We start from the raw sequence: 25,111 nt of genomic DNA, 5'->3' as shown, positions 1-25,111 counted from the left end.
CCTGCATCAGAATCATCTGGGAGGCTCATTCATTAATGATGCAATTCTCCCTCCCATCCTAGACCAGCTGCACATATGTGTGTGAGTGCGTGTGCATGCATGTGTATGGATGGGTGAGGGTGTGTGTGCTCAGGACTTCTCCATGACTTTTTTATTTTCGTAATTATCCTGTTCTTTTCTTGAGAGAGACAATCCATCTCTAAATGTTAAACGAATGTGTTCTTATATAATAGAATATACTACTAAAGTTCTTAGTAGGTAAAATATTACGTTTCATAGAAGTTAGAAAGTTAATTCCTTCAATGAGAGCTGTGGTTTATGGCTAAAAGGAGGGTGCTGCTTTATGTTAATAATAATGATTACTGCTTCTTATTTATTTTGAGAGAGAGAGAGAGAGAGAGAGAGAGAGAGAGAGAGAGAGAGAATGCACACATATGGCAGAGGAGCAGAGAGAAGCAGAGACCGAATCCCTGGCAGGCTCCACCCCATCAGCACAGAGCCCGATGGGGGGCTTGAACTCACAAACTGTGAGATGGTGACCTGAGCTGAGATCAAGAGTCAGATGCTTAACCAACTGCGCCATCCAGGTGCCCCGATAGTTACTGCTTCTCACGTCTCTGGCCACTCCTTGTGCATGTTGATGCTTAGTCTCCTACACAGTGTCTGGAGTGGTGGTGTTATTCCTTCTTCACGGACGAGAAAACAGACTCAGTCCAGTAGAGTAATGCAGCCAAGGTTAGACATCTGAGAAAGTTAGAGTTGAAAGTGGGACCCTAGTTTCTTGGGCTCCAAAGTCCATTCTTCCCGTGTTAGGCTACAATTAGTGATTATGTTGATTTTGAAGCTGTGTTTAAAAAAATTGTTTTGGGGCGCCTGAGTGGCTCAGTTGGTTAAGCATCCGACTGTGGCTGAGGTCATGATTTCACAGTTCATGAGTTCTAGCCCCGCGTCGGGCTCTGTGCTGACAGCTTGGAGCCTGGAGCCTGCTTTGGATTCTGTGTCTCCCTCTCTCTCTGCCCCTTTGCTGCTCACGGCCTGTCTCTCAAAAATAAACATTAAAAAAATTGTTTTTCCCCCAAGACTCAGAGTCTTGGTCTTATCTTTGCGATATGTTTGGGTAGAGGTGGCACCACCTTCATACAGGAAAGGCCACATCATTGTCCTTATATTGTGACAAAGCTTAACCTTGCAGTTAAGAACATGTAGTTGTGGGGTCTGGAAAGACAGATGAGTCCCCTTTCTTCTCCACCCCTGACAAATGGCCCAGCACCAGAGGTCACCTCACATGTATTCCCTGCTTTCCAGCTCCCTGCTATCACCCTGTCCCGGTCACCACACCCCCCATAGGATGGCTGCCATCGACTGACTCCCTGCCTTTTTGTCCTGCTTCCTCTGCACAGAGAGACTTACGAAGAATGCAGTTGCCGTCTCTTCACTCTGCCATAGAGAACCTTCGCTCTTTGGAAAAAGACTCGCATCCCTGATACAGTCTGGCTCTTTGCTCCAGCTACTCTGGCCTGACCTTTTCTGGTTTTGTTTTGTTTGTTTTCAAAGCCTTTGAGTAATTGTCGGGGAAGTCTTCAGGTCCCCTGACTGCAGTTCTCCCCCTGCCCCACCAGACCCCAAAGTCCCAATCATCTGGAGCTATTTTCCTTGCTCTGTACCATGGATCTGCACACTTTCTGCGAGGGGTTGTCCTTTGTGACCCCTGCTCAATACTGTCAGAGTCTAGAAATCTCTGTTTCACATTATGCGTTGGTACGATGGATTGATTACGTTTATCTGTTCAACTGCATGACAAGCTGGAAATAAACCTGTTTTGCACACACTGTGTCCACAGTGCCTGGCACATAGTAAGTGCGCAATAAATATTTATTGGGTCACTCATTTGTTCAGCAGTTAGTTGCTGAATGCTTAGCTGGTGTCAGGTTCTGTGCTGGACACGGGGCCTTCTCAAGTATCTCAGGAGTGTTTCTACCCTTCAGGTGGCTTTCTTTCTACTGGGGAAGATAGCCCAGTGAGGCAGTGATTACAGAACGTGACTTGAGGGCTATGTCTAGGAGGTTGGGGATGTGCCCTGGGCAGGCTGGCGGGAGAGAGCTCTGGCTCTCACTGCCTGGCTTCGAGTCTGGCTCTTCCCCTTTGCGGTTGAGCCACCTGCCTAACTTCTCAGAGCCCAAGAATTAGGTCTACTGTGATATCTTGATTTAAACAGGAAACATATTTGTTCTTTGCCGTTCTTGGCCTTGAGCTGTAAAACCCCTGGAATTTCCAAAGCGATGAGAGCCATGAAGGTGTCTTCTGTTATGTGAATACAGTGACTTTTAGAAAGTCCCAAAGGTTGGGGGCTGGTGGCCAGGAGAGCCAGCCACGCTATTAGAGGGTTGGAACTTTCTTTCCCAGCAGCCCCCCCCCTCCCCCGGGGAGAGGTGAGGAGCTGGAGGCGGAGTTCAGTTGCCAGCTCCTGGTGATTTAATCAGTTGTGCCTATGTCATGAAATCTTCATACAAACCCAAAAGGATGGGGTCCCGAGAGCTCCTGTGTTGATGAGCACACAGGGGTGCAGGGAGAGAGGTGCTCCTGAGGAGGGCACGGAAGTTGCGTGTTCTCTTCCTTTACCTGGCCCCGTGCAGCCCTCCCCCCGGCTGTTCCTGAGTTCACATCATCCTCTTACAATAAGCCGGTTATCTAGTAAGTAAAATGTTTCTCTGAGTTCTGTGAGTCGCTATGGCAAATTCATCTAACCCACGGAGGAGGTCGTAGGAATGTTTGAGATACACAGCCGGTCAGGCAGAAGTACAGGTGACAGCCTGGGCTTGTGACCAGGGTTGGGGGGGCGGGGGGATGTGTGGCGTCTCATAGAACTGAGACCTTGTTCTGAATAGTACTAATTCACGATAGCCACACTTTTGGTTTCATGGAGGAAAGCTCTATTAATTATGAGGGAAAGGGAATATAAGCAATTCAACAATTCCAGTAAACATAAAGAGCGTGAAAAATACAGAGAAGAACAGAGAAGGCTAAATTCATCAAATTGGGTACTCACAACATCCAGCCTTCTGGCTGGGGGAGCCCAGCGGCGAGCAGCCCTGTTGGAGTCCCAGTGGAGCATCCTGAGCAGAGCGCCCTCCCCTCAGGTGGGACTTCCGACTAAGTCTTCCCACCGGGGCAACATATACACTTACCCATATGTGATTTATTAAGTCTGCCCGAGTGCGGTCCTGAGCAAGCCGTTTTTTCCTCTGTTTCTCTTATTGTATCTCACAATGTCTGGAGCCCGGGTGTGTGCATATTTCTCTGCTCTCCCTGATCCCTTCCAGGGGCCCAGCCTGGTCTGGCTCAAGGAGGTGAGGCAAATTAATTCCTCTTGGCGTCGGGGACAGAAGGGCCAGTTCTGATCCTGAGCCCGAATACGGAGCACAGGCCGACTAGTAAGCCCCCCATGACTGTGTGTGTGCGGCTCTGGGCGGAAATGCACGACAAGCCACACCAACAGCTTCTTTGCAGAACAGACCTTCACCTGTGGGGTCTCTAATGTTGTCTCCAGGTGGAAAATGTCAGAATTGAGTTGAGGTGTAGGACACCCAGCTGGTGTCAGAGAATCGCTTGGTGGTGTGGGGAAAACGCACGCATCCGAAAAGGTGGTCAGAATCAGAGCTGCCCTGCCATTTGGGAAGATTAAGTCAGATACTGTGTGTAAAAGTGCCAGACATGTCGGAGTGTTAATTTCACTCCATACGGAGTGAAGTCTGGTGGGGACGGTCCTCACTCAGCTGGGACTCCTGCCATGCTGTCTACTGATGCAGGCACCAGTCTGCAGATGGAAGGAAGGGCAAAAGTGTATTAGCGAGACTTTTCGATGTTCCCGAAGGTGGAAGATTTCTTTCCACATAACTCTGGGTACAGTTCTCAGACCCCACGTCCTGAGACGTGTCTCTTCTGTGTCATTCTCCTATAGGAAACTGAGAACAAGTGACTACTAAGATATAATGGATAGTTGGAAGGGATCTTCTCTTAAAAGGCCAAGTGTTACCTTTGAAGGCCATTGAAAATTGACTGTCGTAGGTAAAGTTCTGGGCATGACTGTGAGTGTTGGCTTAGGGTCATAGCCAGATTCCAGTTGGTTGGACGAACAGCAGTAGGAACTTTTAAAAAAAATTTTTTTTTTTTAACGTTTATTTATTTTAGAGAGAGAGAGAGAGAGACAGACCATGAACGGGGGAGGGTCAGAGAGAGAGAGAGAGAGAGAGAGAGACAGAATCTGGAACAGGCTCCAGGCTCGGAGCTGTCAGCACAGAGCCCGACACAGGGCTCAAACTCACGGACCGTGAGATCATGACCTGAGCCGAAGTCGGATGCCCAACCGACCGAGCCACCCAGGCGCCCCACCAGTAGGAACTTTTGAAAGGCTGGCACACAGCTGTATCTGCCAAGGCTCTTGGACAACAATCAACAGGAATCTCCAGCTAAGGATGTTGTGGGCTTGTAGAATTGATGGAAGGCCGGGTTTGGAGATGGGAAGGAGTCAAGACAACTTTGGAAGGCTCCTGTGCTAGACACAGGGGCCCAGAGGTGTCTCTTAGCAGGAATGCTGGTCTAGTTAAGGTGCCGCTGCCAGAGAGACTCTCATTCTGGTCAAGATTGAAGGTCTAGGGAGGAAACACCTGACTGGCCAGTCTCGGTCTCAGGTCACATGACCACCTGCTCGCCACCAGCAGAAGGATTTGGCTGAAGGAGCTTCCTGGGAGCCCGCTGGCTTGTGTAGTGTGAGGTGTTTCCTTGGGTCACCATCCCAAGACAGGATCCAGTGAGGCAGAAGTAAACTTTCAAATGAAATCTGGGTGCTGTTATGAAGGTGGCTGTTATGAATGAACACGGGGTGGCCATAATGCCCACCAGTTGTCCCCTGTTGCTGCTGTATTGTAGTGATAGGCTTTCTTGTGACAATACCATGCGGTTTAAAAATGTTCGTGTCTGGGGGCACCTGTGTGGCTCAGTTGGTTAAAGCAGCAAACTTGGGCTCGGGTCATGATCTCGCAGTTCACAAGTTTGAGCCCCGTATCCGGCTCTGTACTGACAGCTCAGAGCCTGGAGCCTGCTGCGGATTCTGTGTCTCCCTCTCTCTGCCCCTCCCCTCCTTGTGCTCGGTCTCTCTCTCTCAAAAAATTAAATAAACATTAAAAAATAAACAAAAAATAAAAGTGTTCATGTCTATGTGATCGGTGTCCTTTGATCCTTGCAGTGACCCTGAGGGGTAGGCAAGCAGGAGCAGGGTAATTTCCCTGCTCTTACAGCTGTGAAACCTTGGAGGCTGGTCATTTTTGTAGCATTGACTTTGTATCTAGTACCCATTGGTGCTGGAGCATGCACTTTGGTTAGGTGGGTCACGTGGTTTGTAGGTAGTGAACAGGATTGGAGACAGACTTTGTTCTCCTACTGTGGTCCTGTTCTCTGACACTATAGCCCCTCGTGGTTTTCCTAACACACCGTTTCCCCAAAAAGTACTTAATGTTAAGTGTTAAATGTCAGGGCATTCAGTTCCCCTCAGCTGCCTAGTGGCTCAGTGGTTCGCCTTTTCTTTTCCAGTCTCAGCGATACTGGGGGAGAGACCTGGTTTGGTATTAACGTGAGGTTGAATGAAATGAAATTACTGATACTTGGTCCTTTCGACCTGCGAAGACAACAGTAGCCTACGGTTCAAAGTGTGTCCAGCACAGCCCCCTCCTCCTGTCTAAACAGAGGCTTCGGGCTTAGCCTTCCTCCAGCAGAGCGGCCCAGGGGCTTGCTCTGTGGGGCCCAGTGCTGCGACAGCAATAGGTTTTCCCTTTTCAAACAGGCGTCTCTCCCGTGGAAAACAGGAGTCAAACCCAGGACAAGTAAACCAGGCTACCCATGCTCGGATGTAACAAAAGTAGCCCTTCTGTTTGTGAATGGCTCAAGTCCGGGAAAGAGCGCTGCCCCTGTGCCTTTTGTACACAATGTTATTCTGTTACAGCCGAAATCGCAAAGTGTGAGCGTGTGGGAGGCAGATGTGTTTGATCTTTCGGAGATCACACAGCAAGATGCCACCGGCCTCCTGTAAAGCGTCAGACACCACGGACATGAAAGGAAATGGCAGGCGAGGCTCCTTGCATGATTTTGTCCTCCGAAAGCCCCCCAGGAGGAAGTGGGGCAGTCAGCAGGCTCCCGAGCGCAGCGTTTCTCCTCACCCCTTCCCGTTGGAGTTGCGGTCCTGCTCTGTTTGGCCCTCAGAACAAAGACCCATTCTTGTGCTTCATGAAAATTATTCCACGTACTGTCAGTCACGCTGGCCTTGGGAGAGGCTGTAATGTGTGTTTTGAATAGTTTGCCTTCCGGAAATAATGGCCCAAGGACTCAGCAGGCACTGGAAGTCACCTCAAGGGCCAGATACGTTACTGTTCCTCAGAAGAATTCCTTCCTCCGTGGGATTACAGAACACCGTCTGGATGGTGTCCGTTGGAATTAGCAGCAGCGACCCAAACTTGGGGCCGGCAGGATGAGTGTGGGAATTGGAGCTCAGTTTGAATCCTCGTGTCGCCAGTCCCCAGTCATGTTGGACTGTGGGCAAGTTTTGACTTTCTTGTGCCTCAACGTCCTCATCTGTAAATGGGAACAGCAGTAATTTTTCGACTCAGTAGAGCTCTGAGTCAGTTCATGTGAAGCCGAACAGCTAGTATGTTTCCAGAAATCGTTAGCTATTGTTACTGTCGTTGTAATTTTATGTAAAGTGTCCGGACACTTGGTAAATATTCTCTGCGCAACTGGGTCTCTTTGCAGTGATGGGTGGCAATGGGTTGGCTTTGAGTATTTGTCTCAGAACATTTAGGAAATGTACATTTTTGTGATCCTTTCGGGGAATGTTGTCAGAAGAAGTCGGAGAAAGGAGCATTTCTTCTCCTTTCAAAGCTTGCCAGGGAAGAGTGATTTGTTTTGGTGATTTTTCTTTACCTGTGAAGAGTTAGAAACATTCATGAACTTTTCAGGAAGCTACAAAACAAAACCAGCTGACCTTTGCTGTTCCTTAATGTTATTCTCAGCACAGTTGAAAACTGTCGTTATGGATTCCTCTGGACACTTATGAAACCAAATGGCTTTGTCAGGCATTCCTTTTCTTCTTTTAAAGGTCTTGTTCATCATGTGATTTTTGTCTTCAGTTTGTCATGGGTTTCTTCCCAAGCTATTAGTTTGAGGTGTTGCCTGGATGTTTTAATTCTTCTCATCCTGCAAAAAATCTTGGGGTTCATTAATTGGATTTTCTATCCTCCTATCTTGAGTACTTCATTTCCACTTTGAGGATCTGTAGTAGGTGGTTCCACATTGTGTGTGTGTGTGTGTGTGTGTGTGTGTGTGTATAATTTTTTTTAACATTTATTTATTTGAGAGAGAGCGAGAACATGCCCAAGAAGGGGAGGGGCAGAGAGAGAGGGAGACACAGAATCCGAAGCAGGCTCCAGGCTCTGAGCTGTCAGCACAGGGCCCAACACAGAGCTCAAACCCACGAACCGCAAGATCATGACCTGAGCCGGAGTCGGATGCTTAACCGACTGAGCCACCCAGGCGCCCCTGTATATGTATGTTTTTTCATGTTGTATATTCTTTTATTTTACTGTAGTGATCAAATGAATTGATTTCTTTTTGGAAAAAGATTATTTTTAGCTATAGGGGAACTCTAGGGCATTTAGCAAGTCTGAGCACATTTCCATGTCTGAATATCAATAAATATTTGTATTGTTTATAGCCACTGACAATAGTGCTTGGCCCAGGGGAAACAATATGTAAGCACTGTCATTACCATCACCATCATCATCACTGTCCTGATAGCAGAGAGAGGCCATGAGCCTGAAGTCTAAGCCCTGACATGAGAGGCCCACCCAGCCACAAATCACCAATTACCAGCTGCGTAATTTTGGACTTGATTATCTTCTCTAGGCCTCTGTTGTATCATCCGGAACATCAGATGATAATCATGGTCCCCGCTTCCTTATAAATAACAATGTTTGCTTGGCACAGCCGGTAAGAACTTACTAAAACTCAATACATTGTCTCCGTATGACTTGACATACCAGTGTCTGGGCCAATTTGGAAACGAAAGGCTAGAATGAGCGCTCATTAATTCCTCTATGCAACAGTTATCTATCGGTAGACTACTGTGTTGGCATTAGGGATGTAAACTGGACGAGATGTTTCTCCGATTGAGTCCAGGAGACAGGCATGTAAATTGCGGACAGTCAAGGAGGCCTGTAGTAACAATTACATTGTATAGACGTGAGAGATGAGTACTGGGTCTTTAGTGGTCACATGGGAAGAATGGGAATTCCAGCAGCAGGAGTAGCAAGTGCGGAGGTGGAGGCAGGCATGAGCAAAAGCGGGGATTGTGGATGATGTGTTGTAGGTGTTGGGAGGTGATCTGGAAAGTCACTAGGTGTTTGAACTTTATCCATTAGGGTATCGTTGTTTTTCTTTTTCTTTTTTTTTTTAAATTTTATTTTATTTTAAGTTTATTTATTTATTTTGAGAGAGAGAGAGCGAGCGAGCGATTGAGCAGGACCTGGGAGAGGCAGAAAGAGAGGAGGAGAAGAATCCCAAGCATTGTTAGTGCAGAGCCTGACCCGGGGCTCGAACTCCTGTACAGTGAGATCATGACCTGAGGTGAAACCAAGAATCCATTGCTTAACTGACGAGCCACCCAGGTGCCCCTAAGTTGTTGTGTTTTTAATGTTTTATTTATTTATTGAGAGGGAGAGCGTAAGTAGGGGAGGGGCAGAAAGAAGGGGGACAGAGGATCCAAAGCGGGCTGTGTGCCAGCAGGCTGACAGCAGTGAGCCTGATATGGGGCTCGAACTCATGAACTACCAGATCATGACCTGAGCTGAAGTCAGACGCTCAACTGACTGAGCCACCCTGGTGCCCCTCTTTTTTTTTTTTTTTTTTTTAATTCATTTTGAGAGAGAGAGAGCAGGGGAGGGCCAGAGAGAAGTAGAGAGAGTCCCAAGCAGGTTCCACACTATCAGCGGAGAGCCCAGTATGGGGCTTGAATTCATGAACTGTGAGATCACGACCTGAGCCGAAATCAAGAGTTGGATGCTTAACTGACTGAGCCCCCCAGGCACCCCAGTTAGGGTGTCATTTCTTAGGCTGTGGCTATTTGCATACCATTTTCACAGTTTTTGCCATTTCTCTATACCGTCTGAGCCAGGTGTTGGCTTGTGGTGGAATTTGAAGGCCCTGTCTTATGACTCTGGTCTTGTCCTAAGTAACAGCATCAGTGATATCAAAGACGGACGGCTGGTTATAGATTTTCTTGATGCATTGAAGTGATTAACATAGAAATGTTCATCTGTGTCCCTTCTGAAATTGTGTCACGTTCTGTATGCCATGGCAAAGTGTGGCGTGGGTGAGAGAGAAATAAAGGACAGTATAGTCAGATCTGCATTTCCCGAGGAGGTGGGGGGGTTGGGTGGGGTGCGATGGGGCCCGGGGAGCAGGGGACAGGGGGGCTGGGTGGAGGGAGTGCTCTTGGGAGGAGAGACGGAAGGATCGAGAAGCATTGTGACTGAGCCTTGATAAGCCTGAGGTGCCGACTGGCCACGGAGGATGAGACGTCCGTTCTCTGGCTCTAAGGTGCGGCCAGAAATCAGAACAAACTGGTTTTCAGTTGTTCCCTTTTGTTTGAAAGCAGGCTTCGGCGTGAAGTTTTCTTTCTCCCAGACTGTGGGTTCCCACCAGGCTTGGAGACCCATGGGCCACTGGCTTAATGTCCCTTCTGTGTCTCATTTCCCATTTATTCCCTCCTTCTGCATCTAGGGAGTCTTGTCTCCGTTCTTTTTCCCTTTTAATGTCACCAGCCCCTTCAGCTGATTTCCTTCCCAGCCGCCAGCCCCTGTTCCTGATTTTGAAGCGTCTCTTCTGCCGGGAGAAGCCGGGACAGTGTTTGCTTCTGGAGAGAGCTGGAGGTCTGTCCACCCCAGAGAAGACAGATCCTGTGTTGGTGTTAGTAACTTGTGAAAATGGTCAGAAATTACGATTTAACCCGTTTAAGAATTGCTCATTGTTTTGATTTCTTGCTCTTCTGGTAGAACATACATTTGATTTTTTAAATTTCTTTTTACACCCTCAAATGCTCACACTTAACACTGTCTTGAAAACTATTGCCTTGTGAGTTTTCGCCCTTACCAGGCTTGCATTTTTTTTTCTGGTTCTGTGTCAACTTTTTTTTTGCTCTCTTTTTTACTCCCTTCCCTCCCTCTGGGTACCTTGTGTTCATGACCGAGATTTATTTGTTCTGCGGTTTTCTCCATGTTCTCAGAATTTTTACAAATAAAACACAGGTTTTATTGCTATTGTTTTACGAAAATTGAATCATATGTAACCTTCTGCTTCTGCATTTTCTCTCTTGGCGGAACCCTTTCCAAGTTATGGTTACCTTTCCAAGTTACGGTTCCAATAATCGTTCTAATTATTTTTAGTTTTTTAATTCTACTAGTTTTTATTTTTTTTTTAAGTTTATTTATTTATTTTTGAAAGAGAGAGAGTGAGCGAGCAGGGAAGGGGCAGAGAGAGGGAGAGAGAATCCCAAGCAGGCTGCACACTGTCAGTGTGGAGCCTGATGCAGGACTCAAACTCCTGTACCATGAGAATATGACTTGAGCTGAAATCAAGAGTCAGGTGCTTTACCAGCTGAGCCACCCAGGTTCCCCTTGAGCATCTTTTCTTTTTCTTCTTTTTTTACAAAAAAAATTTTTTTTTTAACATTTATGCACTTTTGAGGGACAGAGAGAGACAGAGCGTGAGCCAGAAAGGGGCAGAGAGAGAGGGAGACACAGAATCTGAAGCAGGCTCCAGGCTCTGAGCTGTCAGCTCAGCTTGAGCAGAGCTTGAGCTTGTGAACCACAAGATCATGACCTGAGCCAAAGTCAGACACTTAACCAACTGAGCCACCCAGGTGCCCCTCTTTTTCTTCTTTTGAGAGAGAGAGAGAGAGAGAGAGAGAGAGAGAGAGAGAGAATGAGTGAGCAAGGGGCAGAGAGGGAGAGAGAGAGAGAATCTCAGGAGGGCAGAGGATGATGAATCCTGAAGCGGGGCTGGAACTCAAGAACCGTGAGACCATGACCTGAGCCAAACTCGGATCCTTAAGTGACTGAGCCACCCAGGTGCCCCTGCAGTATTTTTTATTTGTGGGTTAGAAACACTTTTTAAAATCTTTTTGTAGATCTTCTTTTTTTTGCTTAACATTATCATCTAAACTTAAAAAGAAATGTATTTCAAGTTCTCTATAAGCATTTAAAATAGTTGTACACTTTTTCCTCATCATAACTTTTAAATCATATTTCTTCATTTGTTGTAGCTCAAGGTAGCAATATTTCTGGTTTTTGAGATAAGAATATTTCTTTAATGCTTATTTTGGAAAGGAGCTAAGTTCAGGAAAACATAAAGGCAAGAAAGACATCAGCAGTAATTCTTTTACGAAGTGGCTCTTAATTTTTTTCACCTAATTCCCTTTAGGATTTTTTTTTTTAGCATGCTTGAGAGCATACTTGGTATGTAGTTTTTTTTTTTTTTTAATTTTTTTAACGTTATTTTAAAATTTATTTTTGAGACAGAGAGAGACACAGCATGAACGGGGAGGGGCAGAGAGAGAGGGAGACACAGAATCGGAAGCAGGCTCCAGGCTCTGAGCCATCAGCCCAGAGCCTGACGTGGGGCTCGAACCCGCGGACCGCGAGATCGTGACCCGAGCTGAAGTCGGACGCCTAACCGACTGAGCCACCCAGGCGCCCCAGTATGTAGTTTTATATCCCGCTTACTTTTCATTTTATATTTTAAACCTGTGGGTCTTCACTAGAAGCTCTTGGTATGAGTTTTAAGGGCTAAATAGCATTTGACGATATGCTCTGTTACTGTTCATTCAACTAGTTCCCAGTGTCAGCTCTTTAGGTGTTTTTTAACTTTCCACAGGTGCAGATGATAATGTTTAGAATATTTTCATTTGTAAATCTTTATCCGACTTGTAGATTGCAGCGGGGGACTGGTCTTTGCCAGTGAAATTCACAGGCTACAGGATGTGCCCTTTGGAAAAGTTAGTTCATAAGGCACAAATACAGAGCATAGCCGCTGCGAATGGTTGTGTCACGGCCTTGCCGTAGCAAGGCTGGTGTGATCGTGCTGCCTTAAATCTGACACATGGCTGATGCTGTTAATTGCCTGATTTTTAGGGGTACAGTTGACTCCACTCCAGGTGACATCGGAGCTTTCCACATGAGGATAATCCAGTCCATTTTCATAACTGTACTTGGTTTTCTCCAAAAGGTTCCTCTAACACGTGAAAGGAGCGCTTTGAAATGTGCCCTCCTTCGTAAGGTTACTTTCATTGTTGATCCTGTCTGTTGTTCTAACGTTTGCCATAAAAAAGTAGAGGATTCTTAAGAATCTTACTGTAGATTGATGTGGCAGGTTAAGGAGTCTTGAAATAGAGGTCGCAGCTTGCAGAATTTCAGCAGTAAACTAGTTAAGCTCATGCTGTGTCCCCCGTGCTGGTGGTAGATAACTTTCACATTCAGCCGGAGCAGGCTATTTGATTTTCCATACATGAACTCCTTTATCAAGCTTTACTGAGCACCTTGAGGACCATTTTTTTTTTTAAATAGCTTTTTTTTTTTAAGTCTAATATACATACCATACAAATCTACCTCTTGTAAGGGTACAATGCAGTGTTTTTTTTTTTTCAGTACTTTTATAGAGTTGTGCAACCATTAACCACAATATAGTTTTAGGATGTTTTCATCATGCCAAAGTTTCCTCCTGTGCCAATTTATAGTCAACCCCTGATTCCAGGGTTAGGCGACCACGGATTGACTTCTGGTTTGTATATATTTACCTTTTCTCAGCGTTTCCTGGAATCCTGCACTGTGTAGCCTTTTGGGTCTGACTTCTTTCCCTCAGCATAGTGTTTCCAAGGCTCATCTTCGTTGTAGTGTCAGTTTTTCACCCCTTTGTAGGGGGTGCTGAGCAGTGTTCTGCATCGATACACCACAGTGGATGTATCTCTTCATCTGGTAAACAGTTGTATGCGTAAACACTTGAAGTGATTTTTTTTTTGACTAGTGCTTTTTATTTAAATTTCTTTTAATGTTTTATTTATTTTTGAGAGAGAGAGATAGAGCATCAGCAGGGGAGGGGCAGAGAGAGAGGGAGACACAGAGTCCGAAGCAGGCTCTGGGCCCTGAGCATCAGCACAGAGTCCAGTGTGGGGATTGAACTCACGAACCATGAGATCATGACCTGAGCCGAAGTTGGATGCTTAACTGACTGAGCCACCCAGGTGCCCCTAAATTAAAAATTTTTTTTTATCTTAAAGAGAGAGCGGGAGTGGGGGAGAGAGGCACAGAGAGGGAGAGAGATGGAGAGAGAGAGAGAATCCCAAGCGGGTTCCATGCTTAGTGTGTAGCCTGATGTGGGGCTCAGTTCCATGACTCTGGGATCATGACCTGAGCTGAAATCAAGAGTCGGATGCTGGGGCACCTGGGTGGCTCTGTTGGTTGGGTGACTGACTTCGGCTCAGGGCATGATGTCACCGTTTTGTGGGTTCAAGCCCCATGTCAGCCTTTGTGCTGACAGCTCAGAGCCTGGAGCCTGTTTCGAGTCTGTGTCTTCCTCTCTCTGCCCCTCCCCTGCTCATCCTCTGTGTCTCTCTGTCTCTCAATAAATAAATGTTAAAAAAAAAAAAAAGTCAGATGCTCAACCAAATGAGTCACTCAGGTGCCTCTTGATTGGTGATTTTAAAAATATGAAAACAGGGAGACTCTTAAATATGGAGAACAGAGGGTTACTGGAGGGGTTGTTGGGGGGGGATGGGCTAAATGGGTAAGGGACATTAAGGAATCTACTCCTGAAACCATTGTTGCACTATGTGCTAACTAATTTGGATGTAAATTAAAAAAAAATCAATAAAAAAATGAAAACAGGGGTGCCTGGGTGGCTCAGTCATTTAAGTGTCTGACTTTGGCTTAGGTCTTGATATCACAGTTTGTGAGTTCAATCCCCACGTTGGGTTCTGTGCTGACAGCTCAGAGCCTGGACCCTGCTTCGGATTCTGTGTCTCCCTCTCTCTCTGCACCCCCTGCCCCTACTTGCACTCTTCCTCTCAAAAATAAACATTAAAAAAAATTTAAAAATATGAAAACATTTGCTGTTAAGTCCCCCCACTTAATTAAAAACATGCCCAATTCACTGACTTACATTAGAAGTTGGATGTGATGAAATGCCATGGAGGCAGCCAGCCCACCACAGTGATGCCAGAAAGCATTTAGCAGAGAGCATTCTGGGAAGTAGGAGAGACCAAGCTGAGAAAATGAAGAGCCCCGCTCAAGCAGGTGCCCCTTTGCTTTGCAGGAATTATCATAGAAAGGAGTAAAGATGAGAAGAAATGGAAGCCTTAGGGTGTGAGGTCATAAATCAGCGCCTGTAGTGTGTCCGCCATGCGTTAAGGAGGTAGAGATGCGTGTGGTTGGACAAGTGTGTTCTGCCTGATTCAACTGACCTGGGCCCGAAATACGAATTGTACACCATCTCCTGAGACGCGTCTCCCGCCTGAATGTGCAAGTCTGTATTCTGAGTCCCCCAGGGGAGGCACCATTTTGGCCATGGTTACCACACTTGTGCCACATACTGGGACAGGCATTGTACTACATACTGGGACACTGAAGATGCATGAGGCATGATCCCTGGTGTCTGGGAGCTCAAGTTAGCGAGAGGAGACAGCTCTAGGAAGCAGCTCATTAACAGAGAGGTTGGTCAAGTGCCGTACTAGCAAGAAGCTCAGAATGAGGAAGCACTCAGGAAGGCTTCCTGGTGGAGGGGACCCTTGAGCCAAGTCTTGAATGACCAGTAGGTACAAGGTCAGGTAGAATGGGAAGTGAAAAGGGGACATGGGGAGGGTGATAAGCAGAATGGCCTTTGGCAAGGCGGTCATCGCAATGAATTAATTATAGGATTAGTACCCCCTGTGGGTTTTCTGCTGCATTAGGTTGATTGTGACATGTCTGCATCTGGAAGGTAATACTGATGATGTAACCTGAGCCTTGGGGACTGGGTTTGTGCTGTTCACCTGCATTCCATTCTCTTTAGGGGCCAGATATTATCTAGAGTTGGCGGGGCAGTTACTGACTTGTGCACTAGAACCAAGCAAACTAACAGGGATTGTCGATTTCATTACCATATTTGCCGATAATTTGCTTAAAGGTACAGGCTGTGGTTTATTATGGAGAATAATAATTCTGGTGTATTCCTCCCGGGATAGGGCTTTGGCTGGGCACCATTTTGCCATACGTCTTTTGGTTGCTGTGGCATTTAGATAGTTTTGCTAGGTGTCCCAGCTTTCAGGAAGCCCTTAAATGTGTGCCTGGGTAAACTTGCAGAGAGACTGGCATAGGCACAGCTTGTATGTAAGGGTGACATCTGCCCAGCAAAGAGGGTTGTTCCAGTGTGGGGGAGTAATCTGGGACTCACGGTTCAAGATTATTTACTCATTTTCCTGCCCGCTGAGAAAGGATTTAGGGAGCATGTCCTGTGTACCAGACACTGAGCCAGTTGCAGGAGAGCCAAGGTAGCAGCTGGAAACCAGCATAGTTGAGGACACTTGTTCGGTTTGGGATGCCACATAGGTTTCTTTCCTGTGGAGGGCCAGCTTTGATCGTTGGCAGTGGTCGCCTGGAATGCTGGGATGGATTAGTGATGTCTGTCATGAGCACAGGCTGGAGAGTGAATGTATGAATGCTGGGTATTTGATGCTCTCTTAGGCTTTTCTGGTGCAGGCAGAGGACTCGAGTAAAAGTGGGGTATGGGCGAGAGAGGACATTTGTCTTAGAATAAGCATGTTTGTCTTGGTATGGGGTGTATTGGAAACTACCTTGGATCAGTTCAGGCTTGGGCAGGACTGGAGTACAGATGTTGTTAATTATGTACTGTCTTATATTGCTGCTTATTATGTACTCATGTTACTGCCTCTGAAATGTCTTTAGCCTGTTTTTTTTTTAAGGTGTAAAATGGATGTAATACCACCTGTATCATAATGTTGGTGGAAAGAGTTAATGAAATAATGGCTATGAAAATATTTTACCACCCACAGAGCAATAAACTCTTGGAGTATTATTGCTACAGGTGTGGAGGTGAGTGGATCAGGAAATGCCTGAAGTTAGGCAAGGTTGAGCCAGATGGTGATGGCCTCCGGGCCTTTGCACTGGGTCCCCCTGCCCAGCCTGCAATGTCTTGTCACATCCAGGTCGTAACTCCAAGGTTACCTCCATTTGGGCCACCGAATCTAAGCCTGTTCCTGACGTGTCTCCACCCGTCACCTCGTCTTGTTTTATTTTCCTCAAAGTTCTCATAACTGAAATGGTCTGCTCAGTTTGTGTATCTCCCTCTGTTAGAACCATGCAAATGTGGTGAGGCAGAGACCTTGGTATGTCTTTGTATCCTCAGAGCCTAGATTAATAGAGCCTGGCACAGAGGAATTCAGGATTTCTTACCGTATGTTGTATGAGTGAATGGAAGGGTCTCTGAAGTCCACAGACCCGATGGGCCTTGGGGCCCGAGAGCCCTGGGACGGTTGTTAAGAATAGGACATAGTAGCTGTGACCTCCTCTCTTTGCCAACATGATCTTGAGACTCCTATTTCCTTGGTTATTGAGAAATAAATTTAATTGAATCCACAGTAGTTGTAACTTAATTGAAAATTCTTTCCATTAACTCTGGATCTGACTTCACAATATTCTTGCAACAAAATAAAGAACAAGAATCAGAATTCATATTATTTTTCTAGTGTATGTAACAGGCCATGAAATTATACAATGTTTCCAATTTGGCAGGCTGGTGCATTCAATCTCTTCAAAGATAATCTAATTCTTTAAAGTACATGTGATATGAATTAGAGTTGGAACTTGTGAATTGGATACAGTTAGCAGCCAGCCCCTCCCTAAGCCTAACTGATCTGTTTTTAAATTGGATTTTATTCTTTTCTCCTCTGATGGCTGGCACCAATTCCATTTCCCTTGTTTCCTGTGAATTGTTACTATGCGTTCAGGAGTCTGATGAATATGGCCAGACTTTGTGGGGCTTCCCGGACTTATGTGAAATGAACAAAAACGGGGAGAGGTGTGTGGAGAGGCCCCAGTCAATTCCGTGTCACTTACCTGACTGCCAATCCAGCTGTCCAGTGTGTACCTTCCCGCTGAGCTTTACCACCGCTGACACACCCCCTCCCCGGAGGTGCTGGGGCTGCCCTGGTTGTCTGTCTCCCTTCACAGACGGACTGATGAATCACTGGTTCTCTCGCAGGGTGACCTGTCTGTGCGCCCAGTTTGAGGCCGTCCTGCAGCATGGCCTGAAGAGGAGCCGGGGATTGGCGCTCACGGCGGCCGCAATCAAACAGGCAGCAGGCTTCGCCAGCAAAACAGAAACAGGTACTGCTTGGCCTGATGCAGCGCAGAGGATGAGGTCTTTTCTGTTGCCCTCCTTTTAATAAGTTTTCATTTATTTTTTAATCGTGTGGGACGGGGGTGGGGGGAGCGTGGTGGTGCAGAAATCCACGAGTGAGAAAGTCTTACCCGCGGTCACTATTGGCATTGTCCTTTGCGGACCCCTTGGAGCCGCGGGTTGCCATCTCTGGGGGCTCGGGGTGCTGCATCCAAGGTGCATATGTGACCAGCGTGGCTGGCAATCGCTGGGAACTCAACGTGTTCTAATTTTGTGTGTGGGGATAGCACGCCATTCCGCGGTCAAGTCTGTCTTCAGCAACAGCGACAGCAGGTCTCTGAGCTTACGCCTCTGCTACCGTCCGTACGCGTGTTGCCAGAGCATTTCCCGCGTGCCCTGCTCCTATGAATCTGACCGACGGGGCCAGTGTTAATAATGGCTACTGACACATAGGGGCAGTTTGCACAAGCCTGGAACCTCGTCAGTCTTTTATGTCAGTTAGCTCATTCGGCAGCCTGGTGAGTAGCAGGGACCTTATTTTCTCCATTGTGCAGATGAGGAAACTGTTCAAAGCGATTTGCTTTGGATCTGAACCTAGAAGCATCTCATGTCCTGTAAGATACGTACTCTGCCCTTCCTCCAGGACATTTTATTTAAAAAAAAATTTTTTTTAACGTTTATTTATTTTTGAGACAGAGAGAGACAGAGCATGAACAGGGAGAGGCAGAGAGAGAGGGAGACACAGAATCCGAAACAGGCTCCAGGCTCCGAGCTGTCAGCCCAGAGCCCGACGGGGGCTCCAACTCACGGACCGTGAGATCATGACCTGAGCCGAAGTCGGACGCTTAAGCGACCGAGCCACCCAGGGGCCCCCCTCCAGGACATTTTAAAGAGTAGGTTCTTTCAGACCCTGCTTGTGGGTGCTGCTCTGAGTTCCTGAATCTTGTCACTATGGCGACGTGCGTGTCACTGCTGATCGAAATGCTCGGAGGACCCCTCGCTCACAGCTGACCGTTGGCCCTCGCCGTGTCTGGCCGGGGCATCTGTGGGAATTCTCTGCCAGACAAGACAGTTCTCTGCCTCTCCCTCTCCCTCTCCCCCTCCCTCTCCCTCGTGTTGTGTGTCTGCCTTCCTTGGATTCTCAGCTCTGTCGTTCATCTCCCCAGTTGCTCCTGTTCACAAGCGAACGTGCTTCCCCTTGGGGTCAGGGGACAGCCACGAGAGGGATTCCTGTCACCGTTGATTTTTCTTCTGTGCTCCTGGGTCCCTTCTTTAAGTTTTGGGGACATACGGGGCCGGGTTGGACAGGAGCCGCCTGCAAGGGCCCTCATTCCTCGTGGAAGCCACCGCCTGCTGCCTCGGTCGCCTAGGATGTTGGCCTCTGCCGTCTTGGTGGCTTCTGTCCTCCACATGCAGCCGGCTCAGTGCTCTGGGCTGGTTGATGAGCTGCTGGAGGACGTACCTTTTCCCAGGGTCCTCCTCGCCATGATGGCCCTCGTGTTTCTTCTCGTTTCCTTCTTCCCTGTCCGTGCGCAGCTACTTGAGAGAAACCAGTGTGGGGTAGGCCACGAGGCCTCGGGTCTGCTTGCGTCCGATGAGGGCAGCCGCTGGCCCGGTGGGAGGCAACGTTGGCTTTGGAGTCAGGCCCTGAGGGTAAGGCTGGTAGACCCTAGGGCAGCGCCCCTGCTGCGCCTTCGTTGTTTTCTCCGGTGAGGCTGACGTACATTCCGTCTCCCTGGGGGGCTGTCCGGAGGCTTCCGCCGAGGCTGCCTCGGTTCCTAGAGCCTAGTCACCATGTAACCAGTTACCCTCCTCTCCCCAACACCCTTTAAACGCCTGGACTCTTCCTCCGTCTCCTCCCACGGGGGCTCCAGCCTTCGGCCGTGCAGGATGGCTCTGTCTGGCCCTACCCGGACTAGGATTCGTGTCTTTCTCTTACTTGGGCCTGGTGATCAGAGGAGCGCCAGCACACGTGTGAGGCTGTGGCCACCGTTCGTTCATGCTGCTTCCCGGTGTCTCGGCGCCCTTTCCACACCTGCATCCGGAACAGACCCCGGCCGGTGAGCAGGGTCTCTGCTTTGCTTTCTGCCGTGGAAGAGGTTCCGGGCCTCCCGGCAATTAGGAGCGGAGGAAAGACCGAACTGGCTTAGCCCGCGAGTGGCTGCCAAGGGCTTCCTTCAGTCTTGTCGTGGTGTAGTTAACCAGTCACTGGTACACATGGTCCTTGGCTGATTAGAGCCTCTTTCCTCTTATTGAACATTTTATTAAATCCTTGTATGAGGGGGGGTGGTGGTGGGTTTTCAGCTGCTAGGAGTCAGGAAGAATCAGATTGGTGGCTGTTTACAGCTGCTCGTAAAGCCATTGGAATGACCGTAGCAGGCGGAATGGAGAAAATGAAATCTTGAGAGGAGGGTTGGATGTGAATGAGTGTCACTGTGCTGCCTCGTCCCTGCTGGCTGCTGGCCTGGGCCCTTTATGTAGCTTTGCAGTTAATACCAGACCCTAGAGCCGGTGACGTGTGACCCTAGAAATCCCGCTCTGTGACTCGTCACACGTGAGCTCCCTGGGACACCCTCTCTCTGAGCTTCCATTTCCTCGTGCATAAAATAAGGTCACGGTTTTGTGGTGGGGGCTTGATGAGAAAGCGCGTGCAGAGCCCAGGCCTGGGCACAGAGATGCCAGAGCTGGTGCTTGATAACCTGGCAGCAGCTTTGCAGGCTGGGTGATGATGCCCTTATTTTTCGGATGATGCCACCGAGGCTCAGATAAGTGAATAAGTTGCTCACTTTCACATAGCTAGTAAATGGCAGAGCTGAGGCTTCCAACCAGGTCAGACTGATGTCAGATTCCTGGCTGCTGTCAGCTCCCCCCTCTTCAGGCAGGAACCCTGGTGCCCTGCCCTTTGTTGCTCCTCTGTAGACCACTGTAGCCCAGTTAACTGGACTGGAAGCGACAGGGGACAATAGGATAACAGTGAATTAACCCACAGGCTGTTGCAGTAGCTCTGTTTACACATGAGGAACATTACCTTTTGAAGAGAGGAGAATGGAGTTCAAGGTAATGACTGAACAAAATGATACTGTCGAGAATCACAATACAGTCGATAGTACTGAGGGTCTGCCGGGCAGGACTGCGTTTGTTCAGCTGGGGTTGGGGTGCACGTTGGGCAGAGTTTAGAAACTGGTGCCCTTGTACAGTGTGCTTAAAAAAATTTTTTTTTAAAGTTCTCAACATTTAAAAATGATGAGTTTTTGTGCTGAAAGATGGATTTCTAGCTTTTCTTCAGCTTGAGGATCTCTGGCTCTGGGCCCACATTTACTGTTGACTGTGCCCCTGACAGCTGAGATAGTGTTGTGTTGTTAGCATTCTTGCTGTTCTTACCTGAAATTTAGCAGTTTTCGAACAGAAACACTTCTCAGATGGTAAACCCCTGAAGTCAGTTTCCAGAGTGCGGAATGGTGGTCTCTTTCATTTCTGTCTAGTTATAAACTTGCTTTCTAGGGAGAGGATTTGTTAACTTCTCGCTTGGCTATCGCCAGAAGCCCCTTATTTTTTGTTGTCGTCTTGATATTGAGTGTATTCTTGTCTTTGGCATGTGCTTGGTAGTTTTGACTGAGTCCCAGGTATTGTGTATGTTGTGTATGTGACTGAGTCCCAGGTGTTGTTGGAAGCTTGGGATGATGTTCTCTTTCTTCAGAGAGAATTCACTCTTGCTGCTCAGGCAAGTACAATAGAGGAAGATCAGTTTTCTCCTGTCGAGGACTGAGCATTTCATGCCTGGGCTTCAGCATTTGCGAGGGCTGATCTATTTCTGCTTTTGCCTTACTGCTAGGACTAGTTACTTGGGGTTTCCAGTGTATATCCGTTTCCTAGAGCTGCCATAACAAACTTCCACACCCTGGGTGGCTCAAAACAGCAGAGAGAAATTTATTGTCTCCCGGTGTAGAGGCCAGGAATCCAGAATCTGGGTGTTGGCACGGTTGGTCCCTTCTGGATGCTCTGAGGGAGAATGCGTGCCCAGCTTCCGGTGGTTTTCTTCCGTCCTTGGCGGTCCTGGTTGTAGCTGCTTCAGTCCAGTCTGGGCCTGTGTCTTCCCGTGGCCTCTTCCTTCTGTGTCTCTGTCTCCTTGTCCTTCTCTCTCCTTAGAACAACAGCCCGATGGGATTTAGCCCCACCCTACTCCAGTATTACCTCAACTTAACTAGTTACATCTGCAAGATGCTTTTTCCAAGTAAAGTCACATTCTGTGGTTTCAGACGGACAGGAATTTTCGGGGGACACTGTTTAGTCCAGCCCACATTGGATCCCTGAGCTGTTTACCAGTTTCCATCCTCCTCTGCTGGTTCTGAGCTCTAATTTTTTCCTTTCAGACCTTGTGGAAATTCTGAAAGCTCTGTTTAGCTTCTCGTCAGAAACTCTGTAGCCGGAAGAAGCCTCGAGGGCGAAGTAAGGCGCCAAGCGTAGGACTGTCGTGGACTTCCCTTCTCTTTGGGATCTGAGTTCTTTTTTTTTTTTTTTTTTAATTTTTTTTTTTTCAACGTTTATTTATTTTGGGGACAGAGAGAGACAGAGCATGAACGGGGGAGGGGCAGAGAGAGAGGGAGACACAGAATCGGAAACAGGCTCCAGGCTCCGAGCCATCAGCCCAGAGCCCGACGCGGGGCTCGAACTCACGGACCGCGAGATCATGACCTGGCTGAGGTCGGACGCTTAACCGACTGCGCCACCCAGGCGCCCCGGGATCTGAGTTCTTTAAGTCTTGCCTGGGCAGCAAGGTCCTCGGGACCTCCCAGGTCCTCAATTTTGTTTCAGTTAAATAACTGCCTAGCGTTTTCAGTTGTTTTTGTGGGAGAGGTGGTCTGTCTGGACTCCTCTTTCAAAGCTGAGAAAGTGGCCCCTTGAAGTGACACTTTGAGTGTGTGCCTTTTCCTGTTGCTAGATCGCCCCCTTCATGTGTGGCCATCTCGGTTACTTTCCTATAAGTCAGGCGTCAGGTTTTCCTTCTGTGATGAACTGTAGCCTGAGACAGGGGTTGTGCAGGCAGATTTCCTCCAGTTTTGTGAGGTTTTTAGCCAGCACCTGCATCCACCTCTCTGCCCCCCTCCCCCCTGCCACCCATTCCCTAGTTTGCTTGTCTGTTAGGCATTTTTGATTTGTTTTTGGCTTAGCATTCAGGGTTCATTTGTTTGTTTTTTTGACTTGGGGAGTTTTTACCCAAACATCCCTGAATTGTGAAATGTTGGTAGGACAGACGTGATTACAGCTCAGCTTTGTCTTGTCGCGCATTGTCTGCAGGTGTGGGAGCAGTGTCCAAGCCTCGCTGAGATCTCCTCGAATAGATCGTGCAGACATGTGGGTTGTGCGGGACCCAGAGATGCTTGGGATGAGGTTACCCAGTGTGTCGTCTTTGGGATTTAAACCCCAGATGTGAGAGCCTGCTTGTGTCTGGGGGAACTGTTTCCTCTTTGATATGTGTCTGGATTTATCTACACAAAAGATTGATTTGGGGATGGCGAGAGGGGAGTCTGCATTTTCAGAGTCCGGACCTGCAGTCTGTGTGCCTTGCAGTGAGGCAGGTCAGTGTGAATAATCACAGCAGGCATTGGTTATTCCTCCCCTAGCAGTTCTGTCCCTTCTTGCTGAGAGAATGCTGATTTTGTTCAGATGTTGGGTGGCCAAGAGCTTCAGGCCTGGAGCTAGCTGCAGGGGCAGTGAATCCAGACCAGATCAGGCCAGCCGTAATGATGATCAGCTTGCCAGTAGCTGCTTTTAGTACAGACCCAAGACGCCGTTAAGGAAGGAGAAGTCTGCTATGGGCTTCTGAGAAAATTCATTGCCACCTGAACGGAAATAGGAGAGAAGACTTACTTTGTGGCCTTGGGTTGTTGCTTGAGACTGTGATGTTTGGAACTTTGGCAATGATCTTGTGATGAAGGGGGACAGATCTGAGGACAGCAGCTCAGAGAGGTGGAAAGTACCTGGTTCCTTGGTAGTGTCACTGAGCTTCTGAATTAACCAACTCCAGACCTGCCTTACCTCTGGACTTGATGTGTAAATGTCTAAACGTTTCCTAATGATTTAAGCCATCTTGAGTTGGATCTCTGTTGACACGCATCCAAACATGTCCTAACTTAAACAGTAGAGAAAAGCAAGACAACTTAAAAAAAAAAGTCAAAGGCCTGTGTTCCAGAAATGAGAGGAAAGTTGTGAATAGCATGTTAATCTTGGAAACAACACTGGGATGTTTTCTCCTTTTTAATCAATTGGCTGACCACAGGCCTGGCTTCCTTGTTTGCTAGTGACTCATTCTGAGCACCTCCCGTGAGCCAGGGGATTCGTTAGACCCTCCGTTCCTGATTTCATTTTATTCTTGAAACGTCTGTGCATAGTGAATGATAGTGTCCCCGTTTTATAGGTGAAGAAAATACGGCTCAAAGAGATGAAATCGTTTTCTTAATGCTCCAGAACTAATGATTATGGCAGAGCTGGGATTTTTACTCAGGTCTACATGATTGTGATTGTGTAGCTCCTACTCTTATTCATGATGGTATGTTTCCAGAAAGAGGGCTCTCTGAGAGATCCTGATCCTTTCCCTTCCCCCATTTGAATTCATGAGTAAATTAAGCAGCAGGTAATAAGTTATGATCACTTAGGGCAGAGGTCAGCAAACTACGTCCTGCTACTTCTTTTTATAGATAAAGTTTTATTGGAACACAGCCACATGCATTTATCTACTTAGTTTGCATGGTGGCTTTTAGGCGGCTGTGACTGAGACTGTTGGTCCCATAAAGTCTAAAGTATCTGGTATTTGACCCTTTGCAGAACAAGTTCGCTAATCCCCATCTTTGAGAACAAAGGACAGGGATTCCATTTTACCTTACCACACCATATTCACATGTGTGTACCCCCACTGGATGGTAAGCTTTGGGACTGCAGGGTATCATGTGCGTCTTACTTCCTCTTGACTTTCCAGCTCCTAGCAGAGTTTTTGGGAAATATGTAGGTACTTCAATAAAAATGTATTCATAAATGCGATATTTCAATTTGCACAGTCCTATCTTTTGTGATTTCTGAGGTACCAGAGTGCTACCAAGGAAGAGAGCAAAGATCCATTTTTAAAGTTACTAAAGATGAATTAAAAGCGGCAGAGAGCTCTGCATAGGCTCGGCTTGGGATTGGAGGGTTTTGCCCAAAGTTGTCAATGTGGAATGCGGTGTGGAAAAAGGAATTATTTTTCATTGTCCTGGAGAACGGAGACGGACCCACTGCAGCTTGTGCCTGTCTTGGTCGGCTTGGGCTGCCGTAACGAGAGACCACAGCCGGAGGAGCCTAGAAGCAACAGCAGTTTATTTCTCACAGTTCTAGAGGCTGGGAGGTCCAGGATCAAGGTGCCGGCATGGTTGAGTGAGGGCCCCTTCTCTGCTCCGTAGCCGGTGCCTCTCTCTGTGTCCTTACAGGGTGGAAGGAACACGGGACGCCCTGGAACCTCTTTCCTCAGGGCCATGATCCCATTCCACAAGGCCTCCACCTTCTTGGCCTAAGCGTTCTCCCGAAGGCCCCACCTCCTAATACCATCACTTTAGGGACAGGTGACATTTCTCTGCAAAACCTTGGAATTTGC

The 25,111-nt window shown here is 47.7% G+C and overlaps 1 protein-coding gene across 7 annotated transcripts in view; it reads left to right on the top strand.

The window, feature by feature from the left end:
* The window catches only part of SNX29 (sorting nexin 29), a 499,225-nt gene that overhangs the window by 21,901 nt on the left and 452,213 nt on the right, over nt 1-25,111 (top strand). For 6 of the 7 annotated variants that reach the window (XM_045048367.1, XM_045048365.1, XM_045048366.1 and 3 more), the window contains exon 4: nt 17,353-17,477. The exons of the other annotated variant lie outside the window; for it this stretch is intronic. In XM_045048367.1, coding sequence (XP_044904302.1) covers nt 17,353-17,477 — 125 coding nt within the window. The remainder of the gene's footprint in view (nt 1-17,352; nt 17,478-25,111) is intronic. 7 annotated transcript variants of the gene reach the window in all.

The sequence above is a fragment of the Felis catus genome, chromosome E3 (assembly GCF_018350175.1).
Source record: "Felis catus isolate Fca126 chromosome E3, F.catus_Fca126_mat1.0, whole genome shotgun sequence".
Classification (NCBI taxonomy): Eukaryota; Metazoa; Chordata; class Mammalia; order Carnivora; family Felidae; genus Felis; species Felis catus.
The sequence above is the reverse complement of the archived record's forward strand: the minus strand, read 5'-3'. Positions and strand labels throughout refer to the sequence as shown.